Source organism: Lissotriton helveticus, chromosome 1_1 (genome assembly GCF_964261635.1).
Source record: "Lissotriton helveticus chromosome 1_1, aLisHel1.1, whole genome shotgun sequence".
In the NCBI taxonomy this organism is placed as follows: Eukaryota; Metazoa; Chordata; class Amphibia; order Caudata; family Salamandridae; genus Lissotriton; species Lissotriton helveticus.
Window position 1 is genome coordinate 706,376,307 of NC_136057.1, and position 19,373 is coordinate 706,395,679.

General features: G+C 44.0%; 1 protein-coding gene across 1 annotated transcript in view; it reads right to left on the reverse strand.

Annotated features, from left to right (window-relative positions):
• Positions 1 to 19,373, reverse strand: part of PTPRQ (protein tyrosine phosphatase receptor type Q) — a 1,500,794-nt gene that overhangs the window by 392,563 nt on the left and 1,088,858 nt on the right. The window contains exons 45-46 of the mRNA XM_078647981.1: positions 16,515 to 16,701; positions 15,355 to 15,599 (exon numbers count right to left, since the gene is read on the reverse strand). Of these exons, the coding sequence (XP_078504107.1) occupies positions 15,355 to 15,599; positions 16,515 to 16,701 (432 nt within the window). The remainder of the gene's footprint in view (positions 1 to 15,354; positions 15,600 to 16,514; positions 16,702 to 19,373) is intronic.

Sequence of the window (19,373 nt, forward strand, 5' to 3'; positions counted from 1 at the left end):
TAAATGCTGGCGTTTGGTTTCTTAAAAACCAGTGCACAATTCTAGTAAACCTTGACCCCTATGTGCGCTTTCCATCTCTCTTTTCAGATGGTGGGTATAGACTCGATGGTTTCCATGTTCTTCAGGAAGGTCTCTTTGAAGAGTCTTGTTTCAGCTGTTTCTTCAATGTTGCAGATTGGGTTAATTCATCAGATCTTAACAATAAGGCCTAATTTGTGAGTGCCTCATAAAATTCCAACAGTGAACACCATTTTTGGCACAGGTGGCAGAATTACAAATTTGTAATTTGTGAGTAAAATCACACACTTGGCTTTTTCACCCGAAGACTTTCAGAAGGTAAAACCTGAAGACTTTAGCGAGGGCTAAAGGCCCGGTAAAAATGTTAAGTCATGCAGGTCTGTGTGCACTAAGCATCATAATCTGCAAGTTATCCCCCATTTTCAGGGCAAAATGAATAATGACTGTTATTCATTGCATCTGATAAACAACAATCCCCAGGTTATCATTATTTATCGGTGACGATAAATAATGATACAGTTGTGCTGGATTCAAATATGAGGCATAACAGTTCCAGAGCTCGGCTCCCAGAAAGTATATAGTCCTGCTACCTGGACCTTGCAGTTGCATTTGACTTTTAGGAACAGGATTTCTTTGCTAGACCTAAGGTTATGGATACATTTACAGATCTGTAATATAAACTGTGAAGTCACAAAAAGACGGCTATCTGTAGCACCACTTTCTTTAGGCAAGGGTGACATCAAATGTGATGTGCACAGCGTTATCATTGACTTGCAGAAGCCCATTTACTTTTCAGTTTTAAGTCTGATAACTGTTTCTTAGGACAAGACAAGGGCCGCCTTTTATAAAGTTTGCTGGTTAGTGTGTGATGTTTGCTATTGTTTTGCTTTGCTTCGTATAATATAAACATGTTGCACTTAGATGGCTGTATATTTTCATATTTAGCGTAGCATTGTGGCGTGCACAATTCAGCGGCAGGCAATATTGTCCACTTTCTAGAAACATATTACTAAATGATGATGAGTTTGCTGGCACTATTAAGCACTTGCACATTTGCCCCCATAAAACTTGAATGGTTGTGGCCAGCCACAGCATGTTATATAAATTCATGCCATCTACCTCTTCAGTGTCCTAATGGTTTCTCTTGTCGATGTCCCAGCATCAAACCAGGATAGAATGGTTCTAATCCCAAAAGACTCTCTAAACTCCTGAGAACAGAGTCCAAGTAGTTATACCCACGATGGCCATTGAAGATGAGATCAGTTCAAAATACCACTTTTTAAATGCGCTGGCCCCCTCTAAATTTAGCCCTGCCTGCCATCCTACCCTGGGAGGCTTGATCAATATTTTTAGTGGAGCCAGGGCCCTGCCTTTTGGAACGCAGGTGCCAATTCCACTCACTCTTATCCATCCCTGGAACAACCATATAATTCAGAGGTCTGCAGTTTCCCTTGAGTGCCCCTAGTTTATGGCGGTCTATCAGGAATACACAGATGCAGCTGTCCCACCAGCACCCAGATGTGGATTTGAGACAGGCTGACAAGCCCAAGGAGAATCATGAGCATAGAAATGTCCACTTTCCTAAAGTGGCATTTCCGCATTAGTAATGTTAAATCCACTCTCATTACCAGAGAGGTTTTGCCATTACTAAATCCACCCATACTAAACACTGTAGTGCTACTCTTCTGCAATTAGGAAATACAGCTCAATAGCCGTTCCACAGATTCCCTATGTTAATCAATGCAGGAAGCAGGCCTCACAGTACTGAACACACCATCCGATTTCATTCACTACTACGGCAGCTAGCGCACATGTGCACATGGCCTACCTCTTCCGTACACCGCACCCTGCCCCAGTGGAGTACTCATATGTAGCGAGAGACATACAGTAAATGCTAAGCTGAGTAAGAGTAACCTGCACACATAGACCCCGCCATGGTAGACCTATGGTAAATTTGAAGAGTGACCTCCATGGGTGGCACAACCAGTGCTGCAGGCTCACTTAGTAGCATCTGAGTTACATGCCCTAGATATATGTCCTACCACTGGGCAAGGGACTTACAGCTAACTCAAATCAGTCAATCATGTATACCCTAATCACAAGTATGTATATGACAAACACAGAGCTTGGGCATTGAATGGCAGTGTCAAAGCACTCAAAGTCCTAGGCCAGCAAAACAAGGTCTACACAGGAGGTCAGAAGTCAAAAGGTCAGGAGAGACCACGGTAAAATATACCAGATCTACCAATTATGTATATGTATTCCACTGCTTCAATAAGTGAAATGTGAGTAGCGTCAACTACAAAATAACATAATCGCAGGTAAACTGAAACTCATCTACCATAATGCTTTGTGGGGAACTGATGTCACTTTGTGATTTCTTTTTCAAGGCATTTTTACTTGCTCCACAAATAAGACAATCATCACAATGATCGAAGCACATGAGGCCCAATTTTTGAGACTCCAAGTCTCCCACACATCCTTGCATATGTTTCCCATGAATAGGATATCACTACCTATTTTTGTACCTATTTTTCACGGGAGTTACACTCCATGATACTAGGCCCTCCTATAATTCAACAGTGCCCTCATCACATGGCCTAACTGTACCACTGACCTTTGTCAGGGGCCTTCCCAGGTTTCCAGATGTTTGGGTATTTTGTGAGGCAACCAAATGCTTTGCATATGGTGCAACAAGTTAGAGTTATAAGAAGGGTTCTGTCTAAGGGCAAAGGCAGTTAGATTAGGCAACAGTTGGGGACATCGTGCTTTGTAATATATAAGCAGCAAATAAGCACCCCCAAAAGGAAGGAATTACTAAATGAGCAACTATTTTACTGCTAAAATAGTTCAAATGTGAGTAGGCTGAATTGCAACAATCATTCAATTGTGAGCAATTTTGACCAGTACCTACTGTAATGCATTGCAGTTGGATGGGTGCAACACGTGAGAGTACCAACTACATCCTGTGATTGTTAATAAGTGCTCCCATTCAATATATAACAAGTTAAATCCAATTGCCTGATACAGAGGGATACCAAAGGGGATGATGGACGGAGCGTTTGAGCAAACACTCAACCCCAGTCAACTGATCTGGGTTTAATCCCTCACCAATCTTTAGCTCACTCCACCACCCCAGTTCAGACATGGCCATATCCAAATCAGTCTGACCCTGTGCCTCATGGGAACAGTCCAGCCCGAACTGCCAAGCCATGTCTTCCCTGGACAGGAAACAAGCATCCTGGGACCAGTTTCGGATTCATAATCCTAATCAGCCAGGCTGTCTTGAATCCAGTGGTAGAGTGAGCAAGGGACCCACGTCTGGGCATACCCTTCAAACTTAGGGCGAAGAAAGCGATACCAAAGGGGATGATGGACGGAGCGTTTAAGCAAATCAAACACTCACCCCCAGTCAACTGATCTGGGTTTAATCCATCACCATTCTTTAGCTCACTTCACCACCCCAGTTCAGACATGGTCATATGCAAATCAGTCTGACCCTGTGCCTCATGGAAACGGCCCAGCCTGAACTGCCAAGCCATGTCTTCCCTGGACCGGAAACAAGCATCCTGGGACCAGTTTCGGATTCATAATCCTCATCAGCCAGGCTATCTTGAATCCAGTGGTAGAGTGAGCAAAGGACTCACGTCTGGGCATACCCTGCCAATTTAGGACGAACAAAGCAATACCAAAGGGGATGATGGAGGGAGCGTTTGAGCAAATCAAACACTCACCCCCAGTCAACTGATCTGGGTTTAATCCATCACCATTATTTAGCTCACTCCACCACCCCAGTTCAGACATGGCCATATGCAAATCAGTCTGACCCTGTGCCATCCCTTTTGGTATCGCCTGATACAGAAGTGCACACCATGCACCATGCGGTGTTTTAGCACATCAATATGCAGCCAGCATGTAAGCAACCCCTAAATGGGAGGGATACTATTTATTGATGTATTGCAAAATACATGAACCACATGTAATGAGATTTCCGGTACTGGTAGAGCAAGTATTTTACTGCTAAATAACTGATGTAAGTAAACTAAATGGTGAAAATTATAATTGTATTATATAGCGCTTACTTCCCCTGACGAGGCATTGGAGCACTCTTCGGCAAGTAGCACGCTACTCAGGAACCCAAGGTGGATTAGTAGATGGAAATATCATTTGTTGGAAATGTGAGCCTGTTAGTTGGATTAATAGGGTAAAGGTTAAATGGGGGGGGGGGTTTAGAAAACGTTATTTGGAGTTCACAGTAGTAAAAGAGATTTGAAATGAGTCAGAGAGCATATTTGTTGGATTAATGGGATAGAGGACAGAAGAGTTTAGGAAAGGGTTATTTGGGAGTTCATAGTAATAAAAGAGTAATAAAAGAGGTTTAGGATGAGTCAAAGAGTGATGAGAAATAGGAGGCTCATAAGGTCATAGGGTAGTGGTTCAAGGGGAGAATAGAGTTTTTTCTCTCTCTGCATTGGGAGCAAAATACATAAATATGTAGATATATAACTACACATAAAAAGGTATACATGTAATCATATTTACACATCATGACAGATGTGTGATTATAAGGAAATAAACCATTAAGCATACACTCATCACCCTATATTTTATTATTATATTAATCTATATAAGAATATATATATATATATGCATATATTTATGTATTGATTTAATTATTTTTCATTCTTCTAGTAAGTATAACATTTTATATATAGAGCTAGATATTCATATTATTTTAGTATGCTGTTTTTTTCCACGCATTTATTAGTATTTTTATTATTATTTAATTATTTATGATTTACGTATTTATTATATTTTTAGGTAATAAGTGTATTGAATAGTTAGCATTTACACATACATTCTGTATAATCATATGGTGTGATATACGTGATCATGCTAAATAGAGATCCATAAGCATGTTGACAAATACTTGTATGTTATTTATGTAATGACCTGTAAAAATGTTAAAATACTATGGGGTAACCGATCCTGTGGTGCTGGATCACAGGTTGGAAAAGTGATATAGAGGTTGAATGGGTACTTCCTTATTAGGAAGTGGTGCCCTCACATATCCATGAGAGTGTCATGCTTCATCATCAGGCTTTGCTCATCATGGGGTCATTGCTGCAGTACCCCATGGGCCCCACGAGAGGGCTCAAGTGAAGGTGGGTGGTGGTTGGTGAATTAAAACTACCTGAATGGTACCTCAATGTTATATTTTAATCCATGGTCCCTCTGGTTGGGTTAAAAAAAGTGTATGTGGATTGTGTGTTTCTCGTAATGGAGAAAAGCAATTTACTTGTGTATGTGGGTCTGGGTCGACATTCTGCATGCCTCACTGGTCCAGAAGGGATCGCTGGCATTTCATCGGGACCAAAATGGGGGGAGATAATCCCAACCCTTAATCTGTGTTTTGATGGGGGATTCGGTGTCTAGTGGGGTATTCCCTGTTGCCACCAAATGATTGTTAGTGGCCACATAAGTACAAGTGGTCAAATGACCAAAGGGTGTCTGGATTTCTGACCCTTCAAATAGCAATAAAATGCACCTTGGTTACAGGCGTAGGACCGAGACTGTGCCGCGGTTGAGATAGTCAATAGTTGCGGTGTATGTCACGTAGACCTACCCTTTCATCTGCCTGCCCGGATGTCTGCCCGGCTGACTGTATAAATGTTAAGCAGAAATAGAAGAGGTTTAAATATTTTTATGATAAATAATATATTCATTTGTAAATTTGTTAAGGATAAATATAAGAAAGTATACATATTTTAATCATAAGTAAGGCTCCCTGTTTTCTGTTTTCACTGATTTCTACAGATAAATACAGACAGAAAACATTTACTTTCTTGTCTGTATTTTTTTTTTATGTGGATAAAAATGGAAATTGTGTTGCTTTTTGAGTAATTCTAAATACATACGGTCTGCCATGACTGCCATGCCAATAGCTGTGTTTATTGATAGGTAATGGGGTTAAAAAAGAAAGGAATTTTAGTAAAGAGGCTTTAACAGGAGTAGATAAGTGCAAGGTTGATACTGAAATTTGCATATTTTCTTCTAGGTGCATTGATTTATCTTCTGTGGGTGTATACAGGATTGAAACCTGGTAGGCATTCAAGCATGATTGCATATTTACAGCTAAAATAAATGTGGAAATATACCAATTTCAGCTTCATTTTTCCATAAAACCCTAATAAATATGGATAAATACAGATACAAATTAGCAAAAAATAAATGTGGATAAATACAGATGGAAATGCCCACAAAATAAATACCATAAAACCAGGAGCCCTAATCATAAGTATTATATGCATTTGTACATAGAAATGTACATATCTAAATACAGCAAACACAAGGAGATGATGGACGGAGCTCTGAAACTTTTCAGATACTCACCCCCTGTCACAGATCTGTGATGATTCCATCATCGTTCTTTAGCTCACTTCGCCACCCCAGTTCAGACATATATGCAAATCAGTCTTGACCCTGTGCCTCATGGGAACAGTCTAGCCCAAACTACCAAGACATGTCTTCCCTGGACCGGAAACAAGCAGCCTGGGACCGTTTTCTGGCTAACAGCCCTCATCAGCCAGGCTAGCTTGAATCCAGTGGCAAAGTGAGCAAGGGACCCACGTCTGGGCATACCCTGCCAACTTAGGGCGAACAAAGCAAACACAAGGAGATGATGGACGGAGCGCTGACACTTTTCAGACGCTCACCCCCAGTCACAGATCTGGGTTGAATCCATCATCGTTCTTTAGCTCACTTCGCCACCCCAGTTCAGACTTAGCTATATGCAAATCAGTCTTCACCGTGTGCCTCATGGGAACAGTCCAGCCCGAACTGCCAAGCCATGTCTTTCCTGGACTGGGAACAAGCATCCTTGGACCGGTTTTGAGGAAACAGCCCTCATCAGGAAGGCTAGCTTGCATCCAGTGCCAAAGTGAGCAAGGGACTCACGCAGGGCCGGACTGGCCGTAGCGGGCACCGGGCAATCCCCCGGTGCGCCGCATGGGTGGGGGCCAGTTTGGGGAACCGTTTTTGTTACAGGGGCCCTGTAACAAAATCGGCTGAAAACCGGCCCCGGCAAAGAGCTCGGCGGCACCCACAACCCTGGGGGGGGGGGCGAGCACTTTGCCAGGGCCGGTTTTGGTTCCCAGTCCGGCCCTGGACCCACGTCTGGGCATACCTGTGCTCCGCCCATCATCTCCTTGTGTTTGCTTTGTTCACCCTATGTTAGCAGGGTATGTATGCCCAGACGTGGGTCCCTTGCTCTCTTTGCCACTGGATTCAAGCTAGCCTGGCTGATGAGGACTGCCCAGTACAAACCAGTTTTGCCCTCACTAGTGCAGTATGACCAAAGGGGGTGGAGACAGCACTGTGCAAGGGAGACAGGCCCTATTTAAGTGCAAGCAAAACTCCTCCCACTACTCTAAATGCAACCAAGGTCTATTTAGCGAAGCTCTGAGTCATCAAGGAAGGGCCAGGCACACCTCAACCCCACCCCAGTGGCTGTCTACAGTGAATGCACATCCCCTGCCCCTGTTACTCCAAAACCAGACAGTCAATCCACAAACAGGTTGAGGCACACAGAATGGTTAAACCAGAAAATGCCTACTTTCTTAAAGTGGCATTTCAAACACATAATTTAAATACTCTCTTTAATAAAAGATGTGTTTTTTAATTCTGAGTTCAGAGGGCCTAAACTTTATTTCTCTATCTTGTCCTAAAGGAAACTTATACTTGTAAGATGTTACAAAGTATCTCCCATTCTATCCTATGGGGCAGATAGCCTTTCAATAGTGAAAAGTGAAATACACTGTATTCCATTATCAGGCCATGTAACACACACCTTTCAAATACACTGCACCCTGTCCATGGGGGTACTCTTGGGCCTACCATAGGGGTGCCTTACTTGTAAGAAAAAGGAAGGTTAGGGTCTGGCAAGTAGGTGCACCTACCAGGTCAACATGGCAGTTTAAAGCTGTTCACGGACACTGCAGTGGCTGGTCCCAGATACCTTTTCAGGGCGAAATCAGTGCTGCAGGCCCTCAAGCATCATTTGATTTACAGGCCCTGGTACACCCAATGCACTTTACTAGGGACTTACCAGTAAATCAAATATGCCAATCAGGGAACCAAATGTAATAACAATTTACACAGGGAGCACTTGCACTTTGACACTGATCTGCAGTGGCAAAGTGCCGAAAGCATCTAAACCAGTGAAAACTAAATCGAGCACAGCATCAAAAATACTGGAGGTAGAGGCAAACAGTCAGGGGAAACGATGGCAAAGATGTCAAATCTAACACGTGTCCCCTCCAGCTGAAAAGTGGGAAGAAATACCCACCCCTCTTGGGAGTTCTCATCACTCAGGCAGAAGAATCTGGCCATACCATCAGCATTGGCGGGTTCTGTACCAGGGTGGTTTTCCACCGTAAAGTACGTTCCCTGTAGGGAGATGGCCCACCTCAACAGTTTTGGGTTCTCACTCTCATTTGCATCAACCATCTGAGGGGCCTATAGTCTGTCTGAACCCAGAAGTGAGTCCCAAACAAGTAGCGTCTTAACTTCTTCGGCACCTAGACCACAGCAAAAGCTTCTCTTTTAATTGCACTCCACCTCTGTTCCCTGACAAATAGCCTCCAACGAATGAAAGCTGTGGGTTGGCACAAGCCCTCATCCTGAGTACTGCTGCCACACCATGCTCTGAAGCATCAGCCTGCACAACAAAATCTTGGGAGAAGTTGGATGCCTTGAGCATGAGCGCCGTGCACGTGGCAGATTTCAGGGCATCAAAAGCAGTCTGACAGGCATTGGTCCATATCACTTTCATTGGCTGCTTCCTTGAAATCTGATCTGTCTGGGGCAATAGTGGTGCCATACCCTTTGTCAAACCGACGGTGGTTCCGGGTGAGACCTAAAGAGCTGGAACCTCCGTCTGGGTCTTGTGGGCTCCCAAGTCAGAATGGTGTTGATCTTAGACTTTAGGGGCATCACCTGGCTTCATCCTACGTGGTACCCTAAGTACACCACAAAACCCTGCCCTGTCTGGCACCTAATGGCCTTGATATTGAGGCCTGCCTTCTGCAGAGCCTTCAACACTTCATAGAGGTCTTGTAAGTGTTTCTCCCATCTGGAGCTGAACACAGCAATGTCACCCAGGTAGGCGGCACTGAATTCCTCCAGCCCGGACAGTAACTGGTTGACGAGTACCTGGAATGTGGCGGGGCGTTCCTCAACCCAAAGAGGGCATGGCACGAAACTGGTAGTGGCCCTCTGGTGTTTAAAACGCAGGCTTCTCTCTTGCACCATCAGCAAAGGCAATCTGCCAGTACCAGATGTTAAATCAAACATACAAAGGTACCAAGCAGCTCCGACCTGATTAATGAGCTTATCAGCTCTGGGTATGGGGTGCGCGACGATCTTGATGATGGCATTGAACCCACAGTAGTCCACACAGAATTGGAGTTCAGGGGTGTCACCGGGTGCAGCAGCTTTTAGAACCAAGACCACTGGGCTAGCCAAGGGGCTGTGGAGGGCTCTATTACACCTAACACCAACATCTTGTAAATCTCTTCGTTGATGCCGACCCTGACTTTGCTAGTTACTCAGTAAATGTTATGTTTTACCGGCATACTGTACCCAGTGTCCACATCATGGACACAGCAATTGGTGATTCCTGGAGACAGGGAGAACAGGGTGGCAAACTGGCCCAGCAGCTGATAACAGTCCCTCTGCTGCTCTGGGGTCAGGGTGGGAAAGAGGTTCACTCCATTCACTGACTCATCATGTTCCTTAGCAGCCAGGTGGTCAGGAAGAGGCTTACTCTCCTCTTCCCTTCCAACATCTGTCGTCAGGAACATTGTCACTTCAGACCTCTCAAAGTGAGGTTTGTGGCGGTTCATGTGCAGGACTCTCAAAGGTTTCCCAGGAATCTGCAAGTTGACCAAGTAGGTCATTCTTACACTCCACCACCTCAAATGGACCAGTCCACTTGTCTTGGAATGCACAAGGCTCCACTGGTGCCATCACCGACACTTTTTGGCCGGGCTGAAACTCAACCAGCGTGGTATTCTGGCCATACCATCAATTTGTCTCCTCTTGGCTTGCTTCCAGATTCGCCTGAATGATTTTCCTGAGGTGTAGAGTCTGGTTCCTGAAGGCCAGCATATAGCTGAACAAATCTTGGGGGTCTTACCAATAGTTCTAATCCAGTGACCCTTCACCAGACTCAGAGGTCCTATCACAGGGTGCCCATACAGTAATTCAAGGGGACTGAACCCTAAGGATTTCTGCAGTGCCTCCATGTAGGCAAATAACAGGCATGGTAGGAAGGCATCCCACTGATGTCTCATGGGTTCTACAAGACCCTTTATCATGCCTTTCAGGGTTCCATTGAACCTCTCAACCAACCCATTTCCTTGGGGATGGAAAGGAGTGGTGAATTTGTACGTTACACTGCACTCCTCCCACAATGACTTCATATTCCTAGATATGAAGTTTGTATCACGGTCAGAGACCACCTCGCTTGGGAACCCCACACAGGAAATGATCTCCATCAATGCATGGCTCACCACAGGGGCCATCATTGTCCTGAGAGGGACAGCTTCCAGGTACAGGGTGGCATGGTCCACCAAAATCAAGATAAACTTGTTGCCTAAAGCTGTTTTGGATTCCAGTGGCCCCAGAATGGCAATGCCCACCCGCTCAAAAGGGGTACTCACCACAGGAAAGGGTTGGAGAAGCGCATTACACTTTCCTTTGCTCTTCCCACTTGCCTGGAAAGTCTGACAAGACCTACAATATGTGCTAATGTGATTTGGGGCTAGTAAAAGTGGGTGACAAGCCGGTGATAGGTCTTGTCGCACCCCAAATGTCCTGCCAAAGGCACATCATGAGCCAGACCCAGTAGGAAGGTCCTGTAGCACGGGTACTACCAGCACATTGGCTGCCCCAGCCTCAGCGCCCTTAGGCTCACTATATAACAAAACATTCTCCCAATAAATCAAATGTGATCCAGATGGACCACCTACTGCCTGGTTTGCAGCCAGCGGCTGCAAACCAACAAAAGTGAGGCATTCCATCTGCATCTTGCAGAAATGCTCCATGAAGGACCCTCTTTCTTGCTGCCAATGGTTCAGTCGAGGCAGGTCTCCCAGTTCGACCACTTGCTACCCTGTAGGTTCAATGACAGCCCCCTCAGGGTATGCCTCCTCCCGAACTGTGGGAAATTCTGGGGCTGGTTTCCCACTCTGCCTGCCCCTTCTCTTTCTGGTAGGCACCTCCACCTCTGTTTCAGGACCCATGTCCTCTTGATTACACCTACTGGCTGCCATTAATCGAATGATCACACAGGCCCACTCAGTAAGACCCAACATCTTTAAATGAACCTGGCGCTCCACCTTCTTCCAAGGGGAACTCTCCAGCTCATTGCCAAGCAGACAGTCAACAGACATGGACGGACTTACAACAACCTTCAAGGGACCTGAGACCGCCCCACTCAAAGGGAACCATTGCCACGTTACACAGGCGCTCAGAGTTGTGTGCAGCAACTACAGGGTAAAACACAATGGGGATGGCCTGCTCCGCTGATACTCATTGACACCGGAGAGATGTCACACTGGCTCCTGTGTCTCTCAGAGCTTCCACCCTCCTCCCATTGATGGTCACCCACTGCAGGTACTTTTTAGTGTGGAGAAGTGTGGCTCACTGGTTAGAAGCGGCAGACCCTGAAGCAGAGGTCGGCCCGGGACCAGGGTTTAATTCCCGACGCGGCAGGGTCTTGGGTCAATGTCCGCGGACTCGATAATTCTCGCCTAGGTGCCTACGCTAACCATGGGTCCCACTCTGCAACTCTGGGCAATAGCTTGCTTAATCTCCACAACGGCACTAGCAGCGCCGGAGATGCCTGGCTTCACCTTGGGGGTGCCCTCTCACATTTACATTTACATTTATTATGGGGCAGGCAGGTTTCCTGGACCATCTCTCTATATTCTAATGGGATAAGGGTCATCACAGCTGGCTCCCTACCCTTACTGGGAACCAACTCCTCCCCCAGCACTAGAGTAACTAAACCCGGTGACAGTGCACCAGTGGGGGCTGGTAGTGCCTTTGGGGCACTTGAGATCATTCTGGATGTGACCCTCTTGCACATATGCATAACACTTGCGTGGACCACGGTTGCCTGGTCTACCATTAGGGGGCCATGGCTTCTTAGAACTGGGGGCTGGGAATCTTTACCCTAGGAACTATTTTAGGGCCCTTTAGAGAACTCCTTTTGGTTACCCTTGTCCCCCCACTCTTCTGCTGGGGACCCTGTCCATCTTTGGCTCGGTTTCCCAAATACCCCTTGTGGACACTGGTACTCGTCCAGCGGTCCCCCTCCTAAGCAAGCTTTCTGAGGTCAGTCAACGTACTATCCATCAGATGCTGGCGCAGCTCTGGAACACAAAGTCTACTCAAGTGCTCCCAACCAATCAGATTGTACAACCACTGGTAATCAGTTACCTTGCTGCCTTTTATCCAACCATCCAGTGCTCTGCAATAAAGATTAATACATTCAACCCACATATTGGATTCAAGCTTCTTGAAAGACCTCAACTTTTCCTGGTACTGCTCCAGTGTGAGCCCATACCGCAGGTATAATGCCGCCTTCATATTGGGTTAGGTCAGAGCACACGCCTCCTCCAAAGGAGTCAGTGTGTTCCTCCTATTGACCTCAAAATGTATCCCAGGCCCACCCCCCAATTCTTCTCAGGGACCTCATTCATATGCAGTGCTGCCTCATAAGATGCAAACCAAGCATAAATATCCTTCCCCTTATGTCCTTGGGAATTTAAACCTTTCCCCCTTGCACTGGCAGTACGCTGCCACCATTTGTACTGGACTCCGCCTGTTTGGCATTGATATCCAGCTCTCTCATGCTCAATTCATGTGCCAAGATCAATTTCTTTTCCTCCAAGGCACAAGCATTCTTGCTCTCCTCTGATTGGCCTGGAGCCTCATGACCTCCAACTTATGATCCCTGGCCCTTCGCCTTTCCTCCTTTCTTCTGGAGCCCAAATCCTGGAAGAATGATTGATGCCAGCATAGAGTATGCTCTCCCAACAGGCAAATCCTGGGATCTGAAACCACCCTCTGACACCCCCCATCCATATCTGCATCATCTGTCTGCCCAGCTTCTCTGGCCTCCCATCAGGCCCATAAGGTCGTCTGTGGCTCCTGTTTCCTGCAGCGGCTCTTCATGGGACATCCAAAGCTCTTGCAGAACTGCTGGAGTTGATCTACTTTGTAACTACTTAACATTTCAATGTCAAACTCCAATTCTGCAGCCTCACTTGCTGGTTTACCATTTAGAGACATGGTACTTGAATACTTCAAGGGTCAGATCAAAAATAGATTCAAAAATAAAACACCGTAAGTGGTTCCATAGTGGTCTGCACTAAACTAGTGATGTACACCAATCACTGGGGGTCAAGTACAAATACAAGTTTAAATTCTCACCGCTGACCACCAAAGTTAGCAATGGGGGTCTCTATTTTGTAGAGGTAGGTTCCATTGTCCATATTGGGAGCCTTGCTTCTAGTGAGGGGTTACCCACAATAGATAACCCCTGCTCACCCCCTGGGTAGCTTGGCACAAGCAGACAGGCTTATCCCAAAGGTAATGTGTAAAGTATTTGTACTCCAAACATAGAGTAATACAGTGATAACACCACAAATGGACTACAAACCAGTTTAGCAAAGTAAAAGTATCTTTATCTAAACTCGACAAGACCAAAACAACAACAAAAAACATGCATGTAATAAGAATACAACTTTTCAAAGGCTCTAACCAACTTGGTCCATAGTAAACTATGGATGCAATGGGAAAACAGCTGCAAGAAGGGTGTTGTGGTGATTCTCTCAGTTCTTCACGTTTCTTCCAGCTCCCAAAAGCAGTAACAACCTCCAGAGGCCCAGAACTGGAATAGGCGCCTCCTGGTAGGCAGAGTTCAGGGGTGCTGGGGGTGAAGTCTTTGTGTCCCTGAGACTTCAGAACAGGAGGCCAACACAAAAGGTCCTTGAAGATTCTTCTTCAAGCAGGTTCACAGCAAAGTTCCAGTCTTTGTCCTTTCCTTGGCAGAAATGGCAACTGCAGGCCAACCCCACGAAGCACAAAGCAAAGGGGCAGTACTCCTCCTCACAGTTCTTCAGCCCTTCTCCTTGGAAAAGGTTCCTCTTGAGTCCAGACATGATCTAAAGTTCTGGGGTTTAAGGTCCACTTCCTATACTACATTTTGTCTGTGTTCTCTTTATGCAAGGGTCGCTGAGCCCAGTCCAAACCAGTTCTGTACTCACTGGTGCAGTATGACCACAGTGGGTGGCGACAGCATTGTGCAAGGGAGGCAAGCTCTATTCAGGTGCAAGGAAAACTCCTCCCACTACTCTAAATGCAGCCAACATCTAATCAGCTCAGCTCTGAGTCATCCAGGAAAGGCCAGGCACACCTTATCCCTGGGTGGCTGTCTAGGGTAAATGCACATCCCCAGCCCTTTTCACCCCAAGACAGTCAATCCACAAACAGACAGATGCACACAGAATGGTTAAACAAGAAAATACCCACTTTCTAAAAGTGGAATTTTCAAACACTTTGTTTTTAAAACTATCTTTATTAAAATGTTATTAATTTCTGTGTTCAGAGAGCCTAAACTTTATTTCTCCATCCTGTCACAATGGGAAGTTATACTTGGAAGATGTTAAAAAGTATGCACTGGCTGTTCTGAGATACTGTTTCATGGCTACTCATGTGGGTGGCACAGTCAGTGCTGCAGGACCTCTAGGAACATTTGATTTACATGCCCTGGCACACTCAGTGCATATTACTAGGGGCTTACCAGTAAATCAAATATTCCAATCATCAATAACCAATCATGATAACCATTTACACAGAGAGCATATGGCCAGGGAAAAAGAGGAGGAAGAAGCAAACAGTTTGCGGATAACCCTGCAAAAAGGTGTAAGTCCAACAGCCACCATGTGGCGGTATCACCTTGCATCATGCAACATGCCCGCCATTTTAAAAGTAACAAGAGAGTCAAGAGCGTCCACATTTATTACATTATTATCAATCCTTTAAATTGACAATTGTTTTCGTCTAAAATTTGCAGCTGCCGTTAAAGGTGGTTGGTATACTCTACAATTATTTTTTTGTCAAGTGAAATAAACAAGGAAGAAAAGAAAAAAATAGACGAAGAGAAACATTCTCATAAGTCACCAGAAATCACCCACAGAAAATATTTAATGCATAGCATCTTTCTAAAACAATTTGAAATAACCGCAAAGAAGTGATCCTTACATTTATCTTATATGTGTGTCCTCCTTTCAGACCATCAATCACAGCCGTTATTGAGTTATTTTCATTAGAGATGATGGTTAAATTGCGAATCTGAGAGTTTGCAGGGTCATCATCTGGATACACTATGGCTTGATACACCTGAATATGACCGTTCGGTTCCGATGGAGGCTTAAAGGTCATGTGGAATTTTGTTACTTCGTTCGGCATCTTCTGATAGGTTAAATTGCTTGGTGGGTCTTTAGGAACTAGAAAAAAGGCACTCATTAAAAGCTGTGCTAACATGTCAAAATTGCTGCATGACATTTAAATGGTCTTCCAATAAATTGCGAAGCGCATGCAAGAATTGCATTTCTGTAATTCGGCAAGTGCTCTTGCAATAATGGCCGGCATCTCTTTGGCAAACTTCCTGACACTTTGGGAAACGTTTATAAATGAAATTTACATTACTCAAACGTTCATTTTTAAGCAACCGAGGAGAGAAAATACACAAAATAGACATTTGCTGATTGACTTTCTGGACATTCTTACTTTAGGAAATTAATGGAAATATCCTTAGCATTCTTAAAAAAACTTTTTTTTTTTAAAAAGAGACCACTAAAACACATCCGAATTATGCCCGGAGCATAACAGGGCAAAACCTAAATTTTGCAGTTTCATAAAGTAAAAAAAAAAAGATTTCTTCCAAAGCGGCTGGTGGATTTATAATTTTGCGCAACTCTGGCAAAAATTGCAACCCTAACTCATCTCTCACCGTGTCCACAAGCTGTGCGCTGTACAAGCTTAAATACATACATACATATGCATAAATGAGATATTTTACTGTATTTCTCGGGACCAGCAAATATAAATGTTCAAATGTCCATAGAGGTAAGTGGAAAGAAATCCAAATAAAGGCATGCAGTGAAATACTGGAATGAGAGAAACAGGTTCAGCCTGTGATGGCGAGTGGTCTTTATATGACATCCATGTTACTTTTCCAAATCAAGCAAAAGTAAAGGCCCTGTAAATGGAAGAGTATATCATGTTGTGTCCCATAAATGGCGCCAGTCTGAGTTGGTAAAACCTTATCGTGAAGTGAGCACCACAAGCAATTAGACAGAAATATATTTTTTTTAGGCCTTTTTTGTCGATCAATAGTGGGAAATGACAAAAACACGTACCTCCTTCCAGGGTTGTGATAATTACTGGAATACTAGACGCCCCTCCAGCATTTTTTGAGTTTGTTTCTCCAGTAATAGCAATGACTACCACAGAATACTTGGTAAACGGCTTTAAGTCAAAAACTTCTAAAATGTAACTTTCATTATTCGTCCGATTGAACATCCTGCTGTAATCACTTGTTTCAACCTGAAGAGCAGAAAATAGACATATTAAAATTTGAAAGCAGTAATTGAATTTGCATATCCGACAACATTAAAGTGGTTGCTTTGTTATTTCATTTAAAGAACAAGTTGTTTTCATTGTTCTCTTTTTGACACTTCACCCAACAATCCGCAGCTCGTGAAATGTGACAGGCTGTGATAGCAATAAATCGGATCCTATCTAAATCCTCAAAAAGACACCTTCCACAGTGAATCCCCCATAGCAGAGCAGAGGTAATGCCTTTGTCTACTCTAAATGTAACAACCCAAGCCCTGCTCCCATGCCTTAAACTAGGCTCAAATATGGATGAGGGACACCCATGATTCTTGGAACCTTCAATCTACAAGTCAATTGGCTTCAGAGAAATATATTTTGGAGACAATTAAATCAATCTATCACCGATAAACTGCTTCCCTGACTACAAAATGATATCTCACAATAAATAAGGAAAATTAAGGTTAGGAGTAGCACTCATCTTCAGTAATAATCTAGCCTGCTTGAAAATGCTTGACATTGTATTCTCCTCCTTGGAGTGCATAGCAGCATACTGCAACAAATAACTGCAATAGACCTTTCACAGCAGCAGTGGTCATCCTCCCTTTCCCCCCAAATGTAACCCCTGCTCCATCTAGAGACTGGAGACAACAAAATCAGCATAATTGGAGACTTTCCTTTTAACTAGGTAGAGCTCATGTCAAATTTGTAATAAACCTTGCCGATAACAAGCAGAATCTCAGCATCTACCATTAGGCATAACACCCCACCCATATAGCTGGGCACACACTAGACCTCATGCTCAGATGCAACCTCGAAATCATCCTTGCAGTGCCAACCTGGCATGATAGGATCACATTTTCATCCCTGCTTAACGTTGTCATGTAGTTCCAATAAATCTATAAAGGATCTGTGTTTTTAGACAACATAGACTGTGGGATTGGTGTCCAGACTGATTCCAGACAACCCCACCGGGTATGTTTGCCTGTATACCAGCTAGCTCACAGTGCCAATGTAAACTCCTCTTAAAAAGGAGAGAATAGTTCCTGGCAACTATCGAACATGACAACCCTGTCCAATCCGGAATCATGGAAACAGTACAGTACTTTATGCTCAGTTACACATGCTCACTTTGTCACAGAGAGAAACACAGATTAAACTTTGGGGACGTTTTCAATAAGCATTTATTGAACCAGTGTCATTCTAGTGTAAAATAGGTGTGCTGAAAGAACCATAAGACAGAAACAGATATAAATGATTATAAGCACCAACAGGGTAAATGGATGGTAGATTCCTACATTAATGCTAAAACAATGAATATAGGCAGGTATATAACTACATGACAATAATAATGCATACTCCTACAATGCAACCCTAATTAGATGTACCTAAATGTACCTAGCATTTATATAGGTGTATAGCCAAGAATCCCCCCAGGATGAAGCAACCCCATTACCTGGTGTGAGAGAATGAAGGACCCAGTCTTTGGTCTCGAGTGTGTAAACAATCAATTATACTATACCCTGAGATAACATCTGGAATTGATTCAAAATAATTTACATATTATAGACACGTCAAGATAAAAAACCTTCACATTAAAAACATGTTACAAATTGAAAAGAGAGTACATACAACAGACAAAAAAATATGTCATTCAAGTGACACACATCCGTGATCTCATAGTATTTGAAGCTGAAACCTGGTACTGTAGTGTTGATAAGTACTTAGTGGTCCCAGTCGCTTCACAGATTATGTTTCTATTAAAGGGCGTCGACGCGTTTCGATGGAAAACCTTATAATACCATATTTATCAAGACTGAATTATGTGACTCTCAAAGAGAATCTGGTTTTAACTGGAATCATTAAAATCACCTCTTAATAATTGTAGGAGGATATGAGGGCATCCGATAAAAGATGGAATTGCAGTGGGAGTCTGGGGCAGATACCTCCGTCCTCCTCACTGTTTTCCTGATAGCAGTTGTGGAATTATCTTATTGATACCCCTCGCAAGCCCCAGTACTGGGTGGTTGACATGGAGCTTCCCTATATCATTGGTGCTGTGATCACCAGCCTAGTTGGTACAGCGGTTCTTCCTGATAGGAACTGTTTGATTTTCCTTCGGGCTTGCGACTTTCTTGTTGCAGCCTCGATGATCCCTTTTATAATTAGGGTTTGTCTGCGTCCGGGAGCAGCATGTCGTCGGTCCGGTACCATCCATCGAAGGGTAACATAACTAAGTTCTTGCAGCAACAACAGGTAACCATCCAAATGTCCATTGGAAAAACAAAAAACTCCATTTATGATTGTACAAAGTACCAAACAATCCATTTCTCATGCCTGGACCACATGTTCCTTCTTACATACTAATGGAACCAAAACTGAGATCCTATATGTTACCGGCCTCTCTTTCATTTCCTAAGTCATTGTATAGTCAGGGCCACTGGAATTATGCGACAGGAGAGGGCCAAATATTGCGGCAGGGCTGAGTAAATTATATATTATGTGGCATAATGCGCCACATATTGTAACAGTATTACTTCATTATGATATCATTTTTACACGTATTAACACTGTCAGGGCACTGTTTGCAACTTATTTTTACCAGTTTAACACTCAAATATAGAAATAAGCAACAGAAAGGTGACCAGTCCAGCTTTGCCAAG